At 43.7% G+C, this 13,380-nt stretch overlaps 1 protein-coding gene across 2 annotated transcripts in view; it reads left to right on the forward strand.

Annotated features, from left to right (window-relative positions):
• The window catches only part of Kiaa1549l (KIAA1549 like), a 250,946-nt gene that overhangs the window by 159,258 nt on the left and 78,308 nt on the right, over nucleotides 1–13,380 (forward strand). For both annotated transcript variants that reach the window (XM_048361012.1, XM_048361013.1), the window contains exons 8-10: nucleotides 596–655; nucleotides 6,183–6,334; nucleotides 9,693–9,864. In XM_048361012.1, the coding sequence (XP_048216969.1) occupies nucleotides 596–655; nucleotides 6,183–6,334; nucleotides 9,693–9,864 (384 nt within the window). The remainder of the gene's footprint in view (nucleotides 1–595; nucleotides 656–6,182; nucleotides 6,335–9,692; nucleotides 9,865–13,380) is intronic.

Genomic DNA, 13,380 nt, shown 5'->3' on the forward strand with positions numbered 1-13,380 from the left:
TTGGAGAAAATAATCTCAAACTTTCCTGCCTGGGAAGGTTTTGAACTGCAATCCTCAGCTTCCTAAATAGTTATGATTCCAGGCATGAGCTACTCTAGTACTCATAGCACTGAGTTATTATATGAATGAGCTATTAATTGGAGATAAAATGACCACCTTCCTTGTGAAGCAATATAAATAATTTGAGACATTTTGTGGAAAGCCTTTGGCTATGCCACTTACACTTTTAACACTGGAAAAACCCATAGAAGAGGAAAATCATGCTAAATGACCTTAGTGATGGTCAGAGACTTTTTAAAGATCAACTGCATCTGTGGGTCTTGATCATGAGGGCATTCCACTTAAGAAGGTGTCAATGGAAACTATAGAAAACAGAAACACACAGCCCCTAAAACCTCTGCACTTGAAAGTTAACCCTTTCCTGAGCTTTTGGTTCTCTGGGCAGCAAGATAGTTTGGCCTATGTGTCAGAATTCCCATGGATGATGAATCAGGATTTAACTGCTTGTTACCTTGTTAACTTCTCTCTGTTGCCTTTCTAAAACTAATCTATTGAACCTATCAAAGAAATCTGATGTGTTTCTTATTTGTTTTAGCCTTGGAATACCCCAACCTTGATATATCAGAAACTACCAGAGACTACTGGGTAATCACAGGTAATCCCTTTCTTATTTCCCTCTTCCTGGAGGCAGGTTCATTTGTCTTTTTAGACATGAGCCATTCAGTGATACACTGACACCTTTCTTTGATCCTATCCTTATAAACCAATGAGCTTCTTCTACAGGACTGCAAATGTAAGCTGAGGAAAGACCTCACACTAAAGATGATTAGTAGATAGACCATTTGAAACTGCTACCTTTAACATTCCCATCAAGTAGTATCCTTTTAGCAAAAAGTGAGCATATGGGAAGTAGCATGAGACTGTATGTGGGTCTAAGGTACATCCCTGTGAGTGGCGGGCTGTGTAAAGATGGTAGGTTTTCTATCCAACCCAAATTAAAGCCAGAGGTATGCCAGATATGCACTTCCCCTGCTCTCAACACGAGTCCTGCTCTAACCTGACCCCGGTAGGCTATGATTAGGAAGTATTTGGATGTCCTGGTTGTGATTTCTTTTATTTTTCCCCTTGACACTTACAAAACAGCAAGAATGTTGTTACTCTTTAAAAGCAAAAACAAAAACAAAAAGCTAGACCATGGCTCTGAAAGTGAGAGAAACAAAGATAGAGAGTGAAGGGAGATGACAGATATTTGTAGGAGGAAAAGTGAACAGCACAGCCATTGGAGGGTGGAATGGTGAGAAGATATCAAGGGTGAAGGTATTAATGAAGAGAGGGCATGAATTTGCTGGAGCTGCTATAGCAAAGCCCCACACCACGGAGGGCTGAAACAACCGGAGGCTGTGATACCACATTTCTGGAAGCTGGGATCAAGAAGTTGACAGAATTGCTCTCTGCTGAGGCCCTTTTTCGTGATTTGTGATTCTTCATCTCCCTACTGTCTTCCTCTGCACCTGTGACCTGATTTCTCCTTCTTAGGACATAAGGCATGGTAGATGAAGGTCCATCTTCAAGACCTCATTTTAACTTCATTACTTCTTTAGAGAACTTCGTGTCAAATATAATCACATTCTGAGTTACTGGTGTTCAGGGTTATAACATGTGAATCGGAGAGACATAGTCTAGCTCCTATAAAGGAGATAGAAATGATAAGGCCTGGAAGTTGTGAGCAGGCGGGTCTCCAACTCCCTTCCCTGCCCCATCCTCTCCTCACTTGCTGTCCCAAATAGGTGTCAGATGAGCTACTGCCTAAAATACCAAGCAAGGAGTGCACACCCCTGCTGGAAGAAGCCCACTCAAGACCTCCTTTAGAATGTAGGAACTTGCATCTCTTCCCCTGCAGAGCCTTGACAGGCAGAATCATTTTACCTGCTAAGAAGGCAAAAGTAACATGTGTTTTAAAAACAAAACAAAACAACAACAACAACAACAACAACTAGAAATCAACCTACCGGCTTTATACTCAAGAGAGACGGTGCTAACCCAGCAAGATGTTTTCGGAGCCAGTGAGTTATGTAACATTACAAAATCATTCTCCCTGCAGGAGGAATGACACTTCTAACTTGCAGATATTCCCCCTTCTCTGAACTTTGAAGTTTTCATTCAGTGATCACATATCCATTCTGAAATTTAGGCTGGCCATGTCATCCTCTCTGGGTCTCGCCCATGGCTTGCTCTGTCTCAATTTTAGTGACATAGTTACACACACACTTCTGTTTTCAGACTCTCCTAGGACTTAGCCCTGCACTTATGTAACCCTCTTTTCTTTATTGCTGTGGTGGTAATGTGATCATCCCTCTGTTTGGGGCCAGCTGGATCCATTGTTTAGTGCTTGTGAAGGGCAGCAACCAGGATTCAGTCTTCTGCCTTCCCTTAAATACATGATTACTTTCCAACTGGCCAGCCAATAACAGCCATCCATCGCATCATTGACAGATGGAGAAGGAGATGGTTGAGAGCTGAGAAATAAGAGTTTTGTTCAACATGGCTCCCAGACTATCATCACAGCCTTTCCTGTCCATTGCTGACAGCATCAAGAATTTGGAGCACTACTTCCCTCTCTGTAGTTTGTTTTTAAAACCCTGAATCCCTTTTTCCAACTAGACTTTTATTGCACATGAGTGTGTGTGTTACACTACACACTTCTTTCCCAGGGGATAGATCCTTCTGGAATTGGATATGCCAAGGGGCTCAAGCTTCTGTATTGTTGTGAGAAGCTGGGGTCCGCATCTGCTTCACTGTTTTCTGAGTGGGTAGAGAGGGCCAGGAAACCAAGGCCTGCCCCATTCTTGAGGGAAGGGAGAGGAGCTACATACACCCTGGTGCTTGGATCCATACTAGCAAAGAAGGGAGCACATTATGACAGCAATACTACCATTTTCTGGTATTCAATCCAGTATTGTTCTAGAACCATTGTGTATATGTGTGTATTCTGGTCTGGGGGCTGGAACTCAGGGCCTAGGTACTGTCCTTGAGCTTTTTGCTAAAGGCTAGCACTCTACCATTTGAGCCACAGCTCACTTCTGGCTTTTTTTTTTTTTTTTGTAGTAGTAGTAGTAGTTAATTAGGAAGAAGAGTCTCACAGATGCTAGGCACTAATGGCTCACACCTGTAATCCTAGATCCTTAGGAGGCTGAGATGAGGATCATGGTTCAAAGCCAGCCAGGCAGCAAAGTGCCTGAGACTCTTATCTCTAGTTAACCACTAGAAAACCAGAAGTGGTGCTGTAGCTCAAAGTAGTAGAGCGCTAGCCTTGAGTAAAAAAGAGCTCAGGGAGAGTGCCCTAAGTTCAAGCCTCACAACTGACACACACACACACACACATACACCAAAAAAAAAAAAAAAGGACTCACAGACCTTACTGACTAGGCTGGTTTCAAACCATTACCCTCAGGTCTCAGCCTCCTGAGTAGCTAGGATTATAGATATGAACTACTGATGCTTGACTAGAAGGATTTTTAATTGACTTATTTGATCTTAGACATAATACAATCATGGATAGCGAGTGTTCAGAAGAGGACCCAAAGCTCAGAGTAACAAAGTGACTTATCCTGGAGCCCTCAGGAAGAGCGCTCAGGCCCCATCCGCTAACACAATATTCTTTCCCACTGCTCACCTAGAAGGGCCTTGCTATTTGCTGATAACTAGCCAAGCACAGGGAGCTGTCCAACGTGGATTTCCAAAACTGTGGCCATTTCAGTGGCCTCCTTGCTCTACCTTGGAGTCATTTTCTTTTTCTTTTTACTAGTACTGGAACTTTAACTCCGGACCTCACACTCTCCGCCTTTTATTTATTTATTTATTTATTTACACTTGAGTCATGCCTCTAGTCTGGCATTTTTCTGGTGAATTGTAGGTGGAGTTTTCTGCCCTGACTGGCTTCAAACTGTGACCCTCCATTTCTCAGCCTCCTGAATAGCTAGGATTTCAGGCCTGGCTCTGGAAAGATATTTTTAAAAAGTATTACTAACAACATAAAATTTACCATCGGAACCATGTTCAAGAGAGTGGCATAAGCAACACTCACAATACTGTGTGTGTGTTTGAGGGCATTTTCATCACCTAGGGGTTTTAACTGTTGCCTTTATTTGATGTCTGCCTTTGTTTGAGCCATGACTGCAAATCCCAATAAATAATCCAGGAGGTGCTATGCCCTTGCCCGTCCTGGCTCTCTTCTCACACTCATCCACTTGTCAAGAGAGGCCTACATAGAAGTAATACTTCACAGTAATTTTACTGGCAGGGGTGGGGGCCGTTTGAGCTAGCAAGGTCACGGGATTCCATCGGAAGGATAGTGATCTGGGAGTCCTCTCTGGGACCTGACTCCATGAGAACGCTACAACAGTATCTCCTCTTTGATTGTGGGGATTCAGATAACAGATGAACTGGGAGTGTCACTGGGTACTAGGAGAAGATCTGCTTTATACCCTCCCAGGGGGTCTCGTGTGGTATTTATGGTTTCAAAGAAGTCGTTTTGGGGATCCAGCTGTGGATTTTATTTCTCTCTTGACATGTCTCAACATTATTCTCCTGTGTCTTGTCTTTGACTGATTGGTTTGGCTCTATGAGAAATGTGGTCATTAGTGTTGGCTCTGGGCAGCACCCTGCTGAACAAGAAGGCAACCCTCTTTATATCCAAGCTATTTCCATAATGATTGTGGGCTGGAATGTGGTAGAATAAACTATTAAATAAAGACTCTTCTATTATATCCTCACTTAAAAAAAAAAAACCAACTAGTCATCATTTTTTAGTACTTCAAGTTTTGGTATGACTGTGTTTGAGGAGAGTTTACCCATTAGGGTAAAGTGTGCTTTGCTAGGGATACAGGGCAAACACAGGACTGTGGGGGTAGATGGGAAAAGGCAATTGTCCTACAAATGGCAACAACGCCAGAACAGTTGTAATGTGGCCCTAATGCTCATGACAGCCCTCCCCTGTACTAGCCATGGCCTAGAGTACATTGTCAAGGCCACACCTGTTGTGTCCTAATTCTCCAGGTGGTGATTATAGAAGTGGAAGGAATCCCACTTACCTACCATGCCCCAGGTACTATGCTAAACTGCTGTATACATCCTGTCTCCGTTAAGCTGTAGAGCCCATTAGAAGGATGTTCTCTGGGTTGTACACTTCCCTGTTTCCTTTGTACAGAGAAGCACTGGGACTCAGGCACCACAATGGCTTGTGGAAGGCCCCACAATCAGCAAGAACCACAACTAAGAGAGATCTTGCTCTCCCTATTAGGTTGCCCTGTTCTTCAATGGGAGACAGTCTGAGGGGCCATGGAAAGCTGTAGGGGTGAGCACCACAAGATCAGGAAGAGATGAGGACCCTGAGAAGGAGGGGTTTTGCCGAGATATATGAGATTGCATTGCAATAGAGAGCTGAGAATCCTCAGCAAAGCTGTTGAGAAGAAAAAATAAAATCAAGGCAGCCTTGAGCCAAATTGTTCTGAGGTAAAAACAGCCCCCAACACTCAACCAACTGTGCCTACAGCTCTGCTGTGCATGCTCCTATGTGAACTCTGCATTGTACATAATCTCTGTGTGTGTGTGTGAGGGGGGGGTGAAGCCAATACTGGGGCTTAAACTCAGTCTGGGTGCTATCCCTTAGATTCTTCACGTAAGGCTGGCACTCTACCACTTGAGCCACAGCTCCACCCCCACCCTTTTGCTGTTCATTGGAAATAAGAGTCTCACCAATTTGTCTTTGCACTGTGATCCTCAAATCTCAGCCTCCTGGGTAGCTAAGATACCAGGCATGAGCAACTGGCACCTGGCTGCACATCATCTTAAATAAAGTTTGGGTTGTATACCACAGGGTTAGAGATTTTGCACCTCAAAGAGGGAAGAGCCCAGGCTCTGGAATTACACAGGCTTCAAGTTGCATCCCAACTTTTCCAGTTACTAGTTATGTGGCTTTAGATCACTACCATTTTTCTTTTTGACATCTGTAACATGTGGATAATGACCTGAGCTGTCACAGAGGTGACATGAGGTAAAGATGGGCAGTCCAAGGTAAGGTAGGGCGTGGCAATCCTTAGTGTGGGTGCAAGGCAAGTGGTGGTTGTGGTTACTGAGTCAGCAGTGTGGACTCTGAGCATCCCTTCTGCCTTCTGCATCTGCAGTGCTGCAAGGTGTGGACAATTCACTGGTGGGCCTGCACAACCAAAGCTTTGCCCGGGTCATGGAGCAGCGCCTCGCCCAGCTCTTCATGATGTCTCAGCAACAGGGCCGGCGATTTAAACGGGCCACTACCCTAGGAAGTTACACCGTGCAGGTAGGTGTGCAGTACCACTGGGGTTGCCAAGTGGCCATGGGGAAATGTGCCTCCTGGGATTACACAATTACCGTGTGCAGAGAGCCATCCATGCATTCAACTGAGTCATTTCCTCAGCACTGTTCTGTAGTTGAAGGTTATCCCCATCCTCCTCCACTGTCCACAACTAGATTACTAGCAAAGGCCATATTCTGCTCATGCAGATATGAAGTGAAAGGTTCTTTCATTGGCACTGAGTAGATTTAAAAATAGAACCCAAACCCAGGTGCCAGTGGCTCATACCTGTCATCCTAGCTGTTCAGGAGGGTGAGATTTGAGGATTACAGTTCATAGCCAGCCTGGGCAGGAAAGTTTATGAGACTCTTATCTCCAATTAATCAACAGAAAGCCAGAAATGGAGTTGTAGCTCAAATGGTAAAGCACTGGCCTTGAACAAAAAGCTAAGGGACAACACACAGGCCCTGTGTTCAAACTCTAGAACACAAACACACACACACACACATACACACATACACACACAGAGTGCACGTGCACACACTGAACTCTCCAAAATTTATGATAGAAACAGGGCCACATAGTGATTTAGGTGGGAGATGTGGGAAGCACTGATGTTGATCTGTCCATACCTCTTACCAAGCATGTCAACTGGATTTCCAACTGCCAGCCTTGAATCTTCCCAGGAATGCTGGAACCCACTTTGCCCCTGCCATGCTGGCTAGAGTGTGGGGCAACTAACTAGTGGTAGGGGTACAAATACTCCAGCTCTCTTACTACTTAGCTAGCAGAATTCTAAATGTTCAAGATCATTTACAAAGATTTGTAATTAGGTTTTAATCGCTTCAGTTTACTCCTTACTGGCTCTTTTCTCACCTGTGTATCATCCCTCTACCTCCTGTCAGTGTTTCATGCCTCTCAAAGAAACTATAAACATCTGCCACTTCTCTGCCTCCCCTCCAAGCAGTAGCCCTCTGTGGGGGTGATTCTTCACTGCCCTTGATGCCTTATCCAGTTCCTCTAAGAGTGTCTGGTATATTCTAACCCACCCACACATCTTGATTAGCATGAACTTCATGAATGAGAACCCATCTCTCACATTGCTACCATAGTTCACAAAGCTCTGTAGAGTACCATAGCAAACTGCAGAAGCCATCCTGGCAGAGGCCTCTGGAGGGCTGGATTCCTAGTTCAAAGTGTCTGGCTGCCCCAGCCATGGGATCGTCTCACCAATAACTGACCACATCTTGTGCAAGTGCATAGTGGCACTTCTTCTGAGGAAACATCTTTCCATTTCCATTAAGAAAGCACAGACATTTGTGTGGACTGTCTGCAGATCACAGTCCCAGAAAGTCTGGAAAGTGAAGCCCATCTTCTCTGCATGCATTGAGTCAGTATCTTGCCTCTGAAGGTCACTCCAGGTCCCCTGACTCACAGTGCTGAATTAGGCCCTTGTTGCTTTGGTTCTGAAAGTCTTTGTGGTCTGTGAGGACCTCATCAGGAGGTAAAGCGTTGTGACTTCCGCTTTGTGGGTTTGTTCCATGTCAGTACTATAATTCACATTGCTCCAAATGAAAGAAAAGAAGTCACTGGCAATAAGATGGCTCTGAACTTGGATCCAGATCATCTGAAAAAATCTATTTCATATGTCTACAAAAGGACCAAAGAGATGTTGCTCCCATTTTTTCCTAAGTATTCTGTGCACTTGGCTCTATAGCTACCTAGAAACTCACAGAGAAACAAGTGGTCTTGTTTCTCTTTGCTTTATTTTCTTTCTACAAATATGTACAGAGGCCACAGAGACATCTCGGTTAAAAAAAATTACTATTAGCCAGCAAAGTTCCTGAAGTACGGAGGATCATGAGTTCAAGGTTAGCAGCCTGTGCTATATAGTGAGCTAGGATTGGACTTAGTCTCAAAAAAAAAAGAAAGAAAGGAAGAAGAAAGAGAGAAAGAAAGAAAGAAAGAAAGAAAGAAAGAAAGAAAGAAAGAAAGAAAGAAAGAAAGAAAGAAAGAGAGGGAGGGAGGAAGGAGGGAAGGAAGGAAGGAGGGAGGGAGGGAGGGAACAAAAGAATTTACTAATAAATTGAAACTGAGTAATGTTAGTAGATAAAGATGACCTTCTTTCATGGAGATTTACATATCTAGAATTTAAAGGTATTTCTCTGTTTTGAGTCCCAAGAAGAAATCATATGGCAAGTCTGGGGTTTTATTTTCCCCCTTGGTTGTTTGGTTTTGTGCTAGGTACTAGGGCTTGAACTCAGGACCTCATGCTTTCACTTAGCTTTTTTTGGCTCCAGACTAGTGTTCTACCACTTGGGCAACACTTCTAGTTCTGGCATTTTGCTAGTTAATTGAAGTTAAGAGTCTCATAGATTTTCCTGCCCAAGCTGGCTTCCAACTAGGATCCTCAAATCTCATCCTCTTGAGTAGCTTAGGATTACAGGTGTGAGCTCCCAACACCTGGCTAAAAAGAAAAATGTGGAAGACAATGAAGATCAGAAGCAAATACTCCAAAATGATGGCAGTAATTAGCTGATAATGGAAGGACTTTTTTTTTTTTTTTGCCAGTCCTGGGCCTTGAACTCAGGGCCTGAGCACTGTCCCTGGCTTCTCTTTGCTCAAGGCTAGCACTCTGCCACTTGAGCCACAGCACCACTTCTGGCTGTTTTCTATATATGTCATGCTGGGGAATCGAACCCAGGGCTTCATGTATATGAGGCAAGCACTCTTGCCACTAGGCCATATTCCCAGCCCCTGGAAGGACTTTTAATCATTTTTCTTTTCCTTCATTCCTTGCTGTTTAGCTCTCATTTCTCATTTTCATATATATATATATATATATATATATATATATATATATGAATATATATGTAGGAAAAATAACTTGGAGTTTCCAAGTGTTGCTTTTGTCAGAGATCTTTTTCAATGCACATGTAAAGCTTCATTTTTTTTTCTTTCTGGCAATTGCTGAACTTGAAATTTAAAATGTTATTGGAGAAACACTTAGCCTGCCCTGAATTCATGGAGAGGCCTATTTTCAAATGAGGCCAGAGCTAGGTGGAGGCTGGGAACTACCCTTCTTGCATATTTTCATTTCCAACTTCCAACTGTGCTTTCCAGATGTTCATATTTTTTAGAACCTTTTCTTTTTTTAAATCTCCTCCCAGTCTCTCACTCTAGTGACAGCCGGCTTTCTGAGAGGCTGGCTGTAGGGAGGAACAGGAACGTTGCTGTCTTGCCTCTCTGCTGTGCACCCATGATAGGCCACACCAGACCTCAAAAGAAAGCCTGCAGATTGCCCCAGGCCTGTAGCATTGGTTCAAGATGTTCTATAAACACCCAGCTTCTCTTTTTCTGAAAGATGGTGAAGATGCAGCGTGTGCCAGGACCGAAGGACCCAGCAGAGCTGACTTACTATACCCTGTACAACGGGAAGCCATTGCTGGGCACTGCGGCGGCCAAGATCCTGAGCACCATTGACTCCCAGAGGATGGCCCTGACGTTGCATCACGTCGTCCTTCTGCAAGCTGACCGTAAGCGGATGTGTTTCCAACCAGTCATTTGTAATGCTATAAGTGTTTCCTGCAAGTGTCAAAGTGATTTTGCCAAACTCATGTGAATCATCCCAGAACTAAATGTATGTCTGTTCTGGAAGGTTCTTAGAATCATCAGTTGTGTTTTCTGTGCTGTTGGAAGCAATAGGCTTTGAGTAAGAATTATGTCTTATGATATTCAAATGATGACCCTGCCTCCCAAGTGCTGCCCACTCTTCCTCCTCAGTGTAATCCAGTGAGCAGGTCTGAAAAATCACTGCATGCAGCTGAGATTGTATTTGTATGGTGGGAACACTGATGATTTGATTTGAGGAATGTTTTTAGAGTCCTGCATGAATTGTGCTTGGTGCTAGAGGATATACAAAAGTTTGAGAGGCCAGGCATCGGTGGCTTACACCTGTAATCCTAGCTACTCAGGAGGCTGACATCTGAATCACAATTCAAAACCAGCCTGGGCAGGGAAGTCCATGAGACTCTTATCTCCAAGGAACCACCAGAAAACCAGAAGTGGAGCTGTGGCTCAAAGTGGTAGAGCACTAACCTTGAGCAGAAAAGTCTAGTGACTACACCCAGGCCCCAAGTTTAAGCCATATGACTGACCAAAACAACAACAACAATAACAACTACAACAAAAGTGGGAGTTGATCCAGGCGTCAAGGAAACCAAGGCAGGAAAACATCTTGAGAAGGCAAATAACACAGGCATCAGCAGAGCGAGACTCTCTAGAAGTGCTTCTGGAATAAAGGAACAGAGGAAGAGCCTTAAAACCATGGTGGCCTCTCTGTGTGCCTTCCCAGTGACTGTTACTTACCTGTAGTTCCTCACCCTCCCTGCCAGATGGAGTTATGTTTGTTTAGCTCCAAATTACAGAAGAGGCAATTGAGGCTCTGAAAAGCTGTTTGCTTTAGAGAAATGACTTTTTCTAAAAGTGTCCAGCCTCCCAGGACTCAGTTTCTTCCCCTTCAAATTGGGATGAGAAGAGCATCTAGGCAAAGGACTCATCACCGAGGGGGGCGGGGGCCTCAAAACATGTTGTCTTTTCCTCTCTGTCCTCTACTGACACTCTCGCCATTTAAATAACCATTCAGTCTTCGTCACCCGGACATGACTTTGTAAATTCAGATCCTATGCCAATGAATTTATTGGGTTTGGATGACTTCTGCTGACCTAACATTAAGATCATTTTGACCACTAAGTGATTTTATGAACATACATAAAATGAATCTATTCTGTACACACCCCACCCCGATTAAATAGAGGTGAAGGAACTTTACATGCTACACCAAAAAGAGAGTCACCTACACAATAAAACTTAGGAAAATCAGAGCACATGCATATTTCATTCTTGCTAATTACATATATATGTATTTAGGGTGGTGATTAATATACTATGCATGTTTTTGCTCCATCCAGGTAGACTAGCCTCACTCCCCAAAAAAGAGGCAGATTAATATTTTTACAAGAGTTCTAAGCTTTAAAAAATGTTCATGGCCTATGAGATTCACATGTAAATACCAAGTCATTAAAAGCAGTCTCAATTAAGTGTGTAATGTCAACAGAGACCCATTATCTAATGAGCTGTTTTCAGGAGTTAATAATGTGATTAATCACTGATTGATAAAAAGAAACTGTGAGATGTTCTTTTGTACTAATAGGGTTCAGAGCCCAAGGGCAGCCAGATGACAGGCAGAGCTTGGCTGACTGAGATTAGTTGAAACCAGAGAAGTCCAGCTGTCTCTTCAGATAAACCTTCACTGCATGGTGCTTACTAGGGGTGCTCTTTATAGTCCAGATCTAAGCCCTCGGGATACAGGGACTAGGGACCTTCAGAGTTCAGCAGGATCAGGAGGATTAAGTCATGCCCGCTATTCTTTCAAGAGGCTGATATAGATAGATAGATAGATAGATAGATAGATAGATAGATAGATAGATAGATAGATAAAAAGATAGACAGATATAGATAGATAGCTAGATAATGATAGAGATATGTGTGTATGTATACATATACATAGTGTATGTATACATATTATATGTATGTATATATGTATATATATGTGTGTAGATATAGATATAGATATATATCATATGGACTAGAACCTAGAACTAGCACAGAAGTGATACTTCTCTTTCTATCTTGGTACTCTGTCCTATCAGAAAACCTGTATGGAAAGCCAAATTGGCAGAGAGAGAATAGTAGTTTAATCTATGCATTCCTTCAGCTTTTTAATCAAGCACTGACTATATGCGCTGCCCTAACAAAGGCCCTAGGAATGCATGTGCAAGGGATGAGTAACCTGTCCCTCCTGGATTGTACATTCTAATGGAGCAGCCAAGAGTGAGGGAGTCCCTAAGTGTCCTGTCAGGTGACTCTGGCCAGCCCTACTCCTCCATGTGATGCCTGGGGGCTGTTACATGCTTATCGCCTGGGAGCTTGTGAAGCAAGTGGCTGGATCTCCAGGTCTGCACCCAAACACACAGACTCAGAACCCACAGTTGAAGAAGAACCCCAGGTGCTTGGTGTGTCCATTAATGTTTGAAAGGCACAGCTTTAGAAAAAAAAATTAAGCAGGATAGGAGTGGGTTATTGATAGGGAGCAAAAGAGGTGGGTGTTCTTATTTCCTGTACAGGATACATGGAAGGCAACACAGAGGGGCACCATTTGTTCAGAGCCCTTGAAGGCTGAGAGGGAGGGAGCAATGTGGATTTCTAGTTTAAGAGCACTTTGAATGGAGGGATCAGCCAGTGCAAAGGCCCTGTGGCAGGAGTGTATTTGCCTGTTTGAAGAATAATAGGAGGCAATAAAACCAGGGCAGAGTGAGTTCCTGGCAAAGCAGTAGCAAATAAGGCCAAAGAAGAAACTGAGGAGGTCAATGCATGATGGATCACAGAGGGTCTCAGAGAAATTGTAAACACCCTGGCTCTTTCTCAGAATGAGTGGGAGCCCTAAGGTTTTTGAACAAAAGATTGTGTAAATCTGAACCTTAAAGACCCACACTTCTGTAACTACTATAAATGTAATTTTTTTGTATGTGTGCCAGCACTGGCTTTTTCAAGACTGGTGCTCTACCACTTGTGCCATGCCTCCACATCCAGTTTTTGTTATTTGATTGGGATAAAAGTCTCATGGGCTTTCTCATCTGGGCCAGCTTCAAACCGAGATCCTGAGATCTCAGTCTCCTGAGTAAATAGGATTACAGGCATGTACAACTAGCACCAGTCAGAGTCTGATAGTTTTGTCCAGGGCCAGCATCAGCCCATGATTCTCTTATCAACACCTCCCACATAGTGGGGGTGCTAGATGCCTATTGCCATGCCTGTCTTATTGGCTGAGATGGGATCTCCTTAACTTGTTGCCTGAGCTGGCCTCAAACCATGATCCTCCCCACCTCTGCCTCCCGTGTAGCTTGCATTATAGGCATGAGCTGCCATGCCTGGCATTCAGCAGACATTTCTCACCCCTGAGTAAGAACATTTTCTTCCCTCCTCTTCTCTTT

This window comes from Perognathus longimembris, chromosome 13, assembly GCF_023159225.1.
Source record: "Perognathus longimembris pacificus isolate PPM17 chromosome 13, ASM2315922v1, whole genome shotgun sequence".
NCBI classification, from domain to species: Eukaryota; Metazoa; Chordata; class Mammalia; order Rodentia; family Heteromyidae; genus Perognathus; species Perognathus longimembris.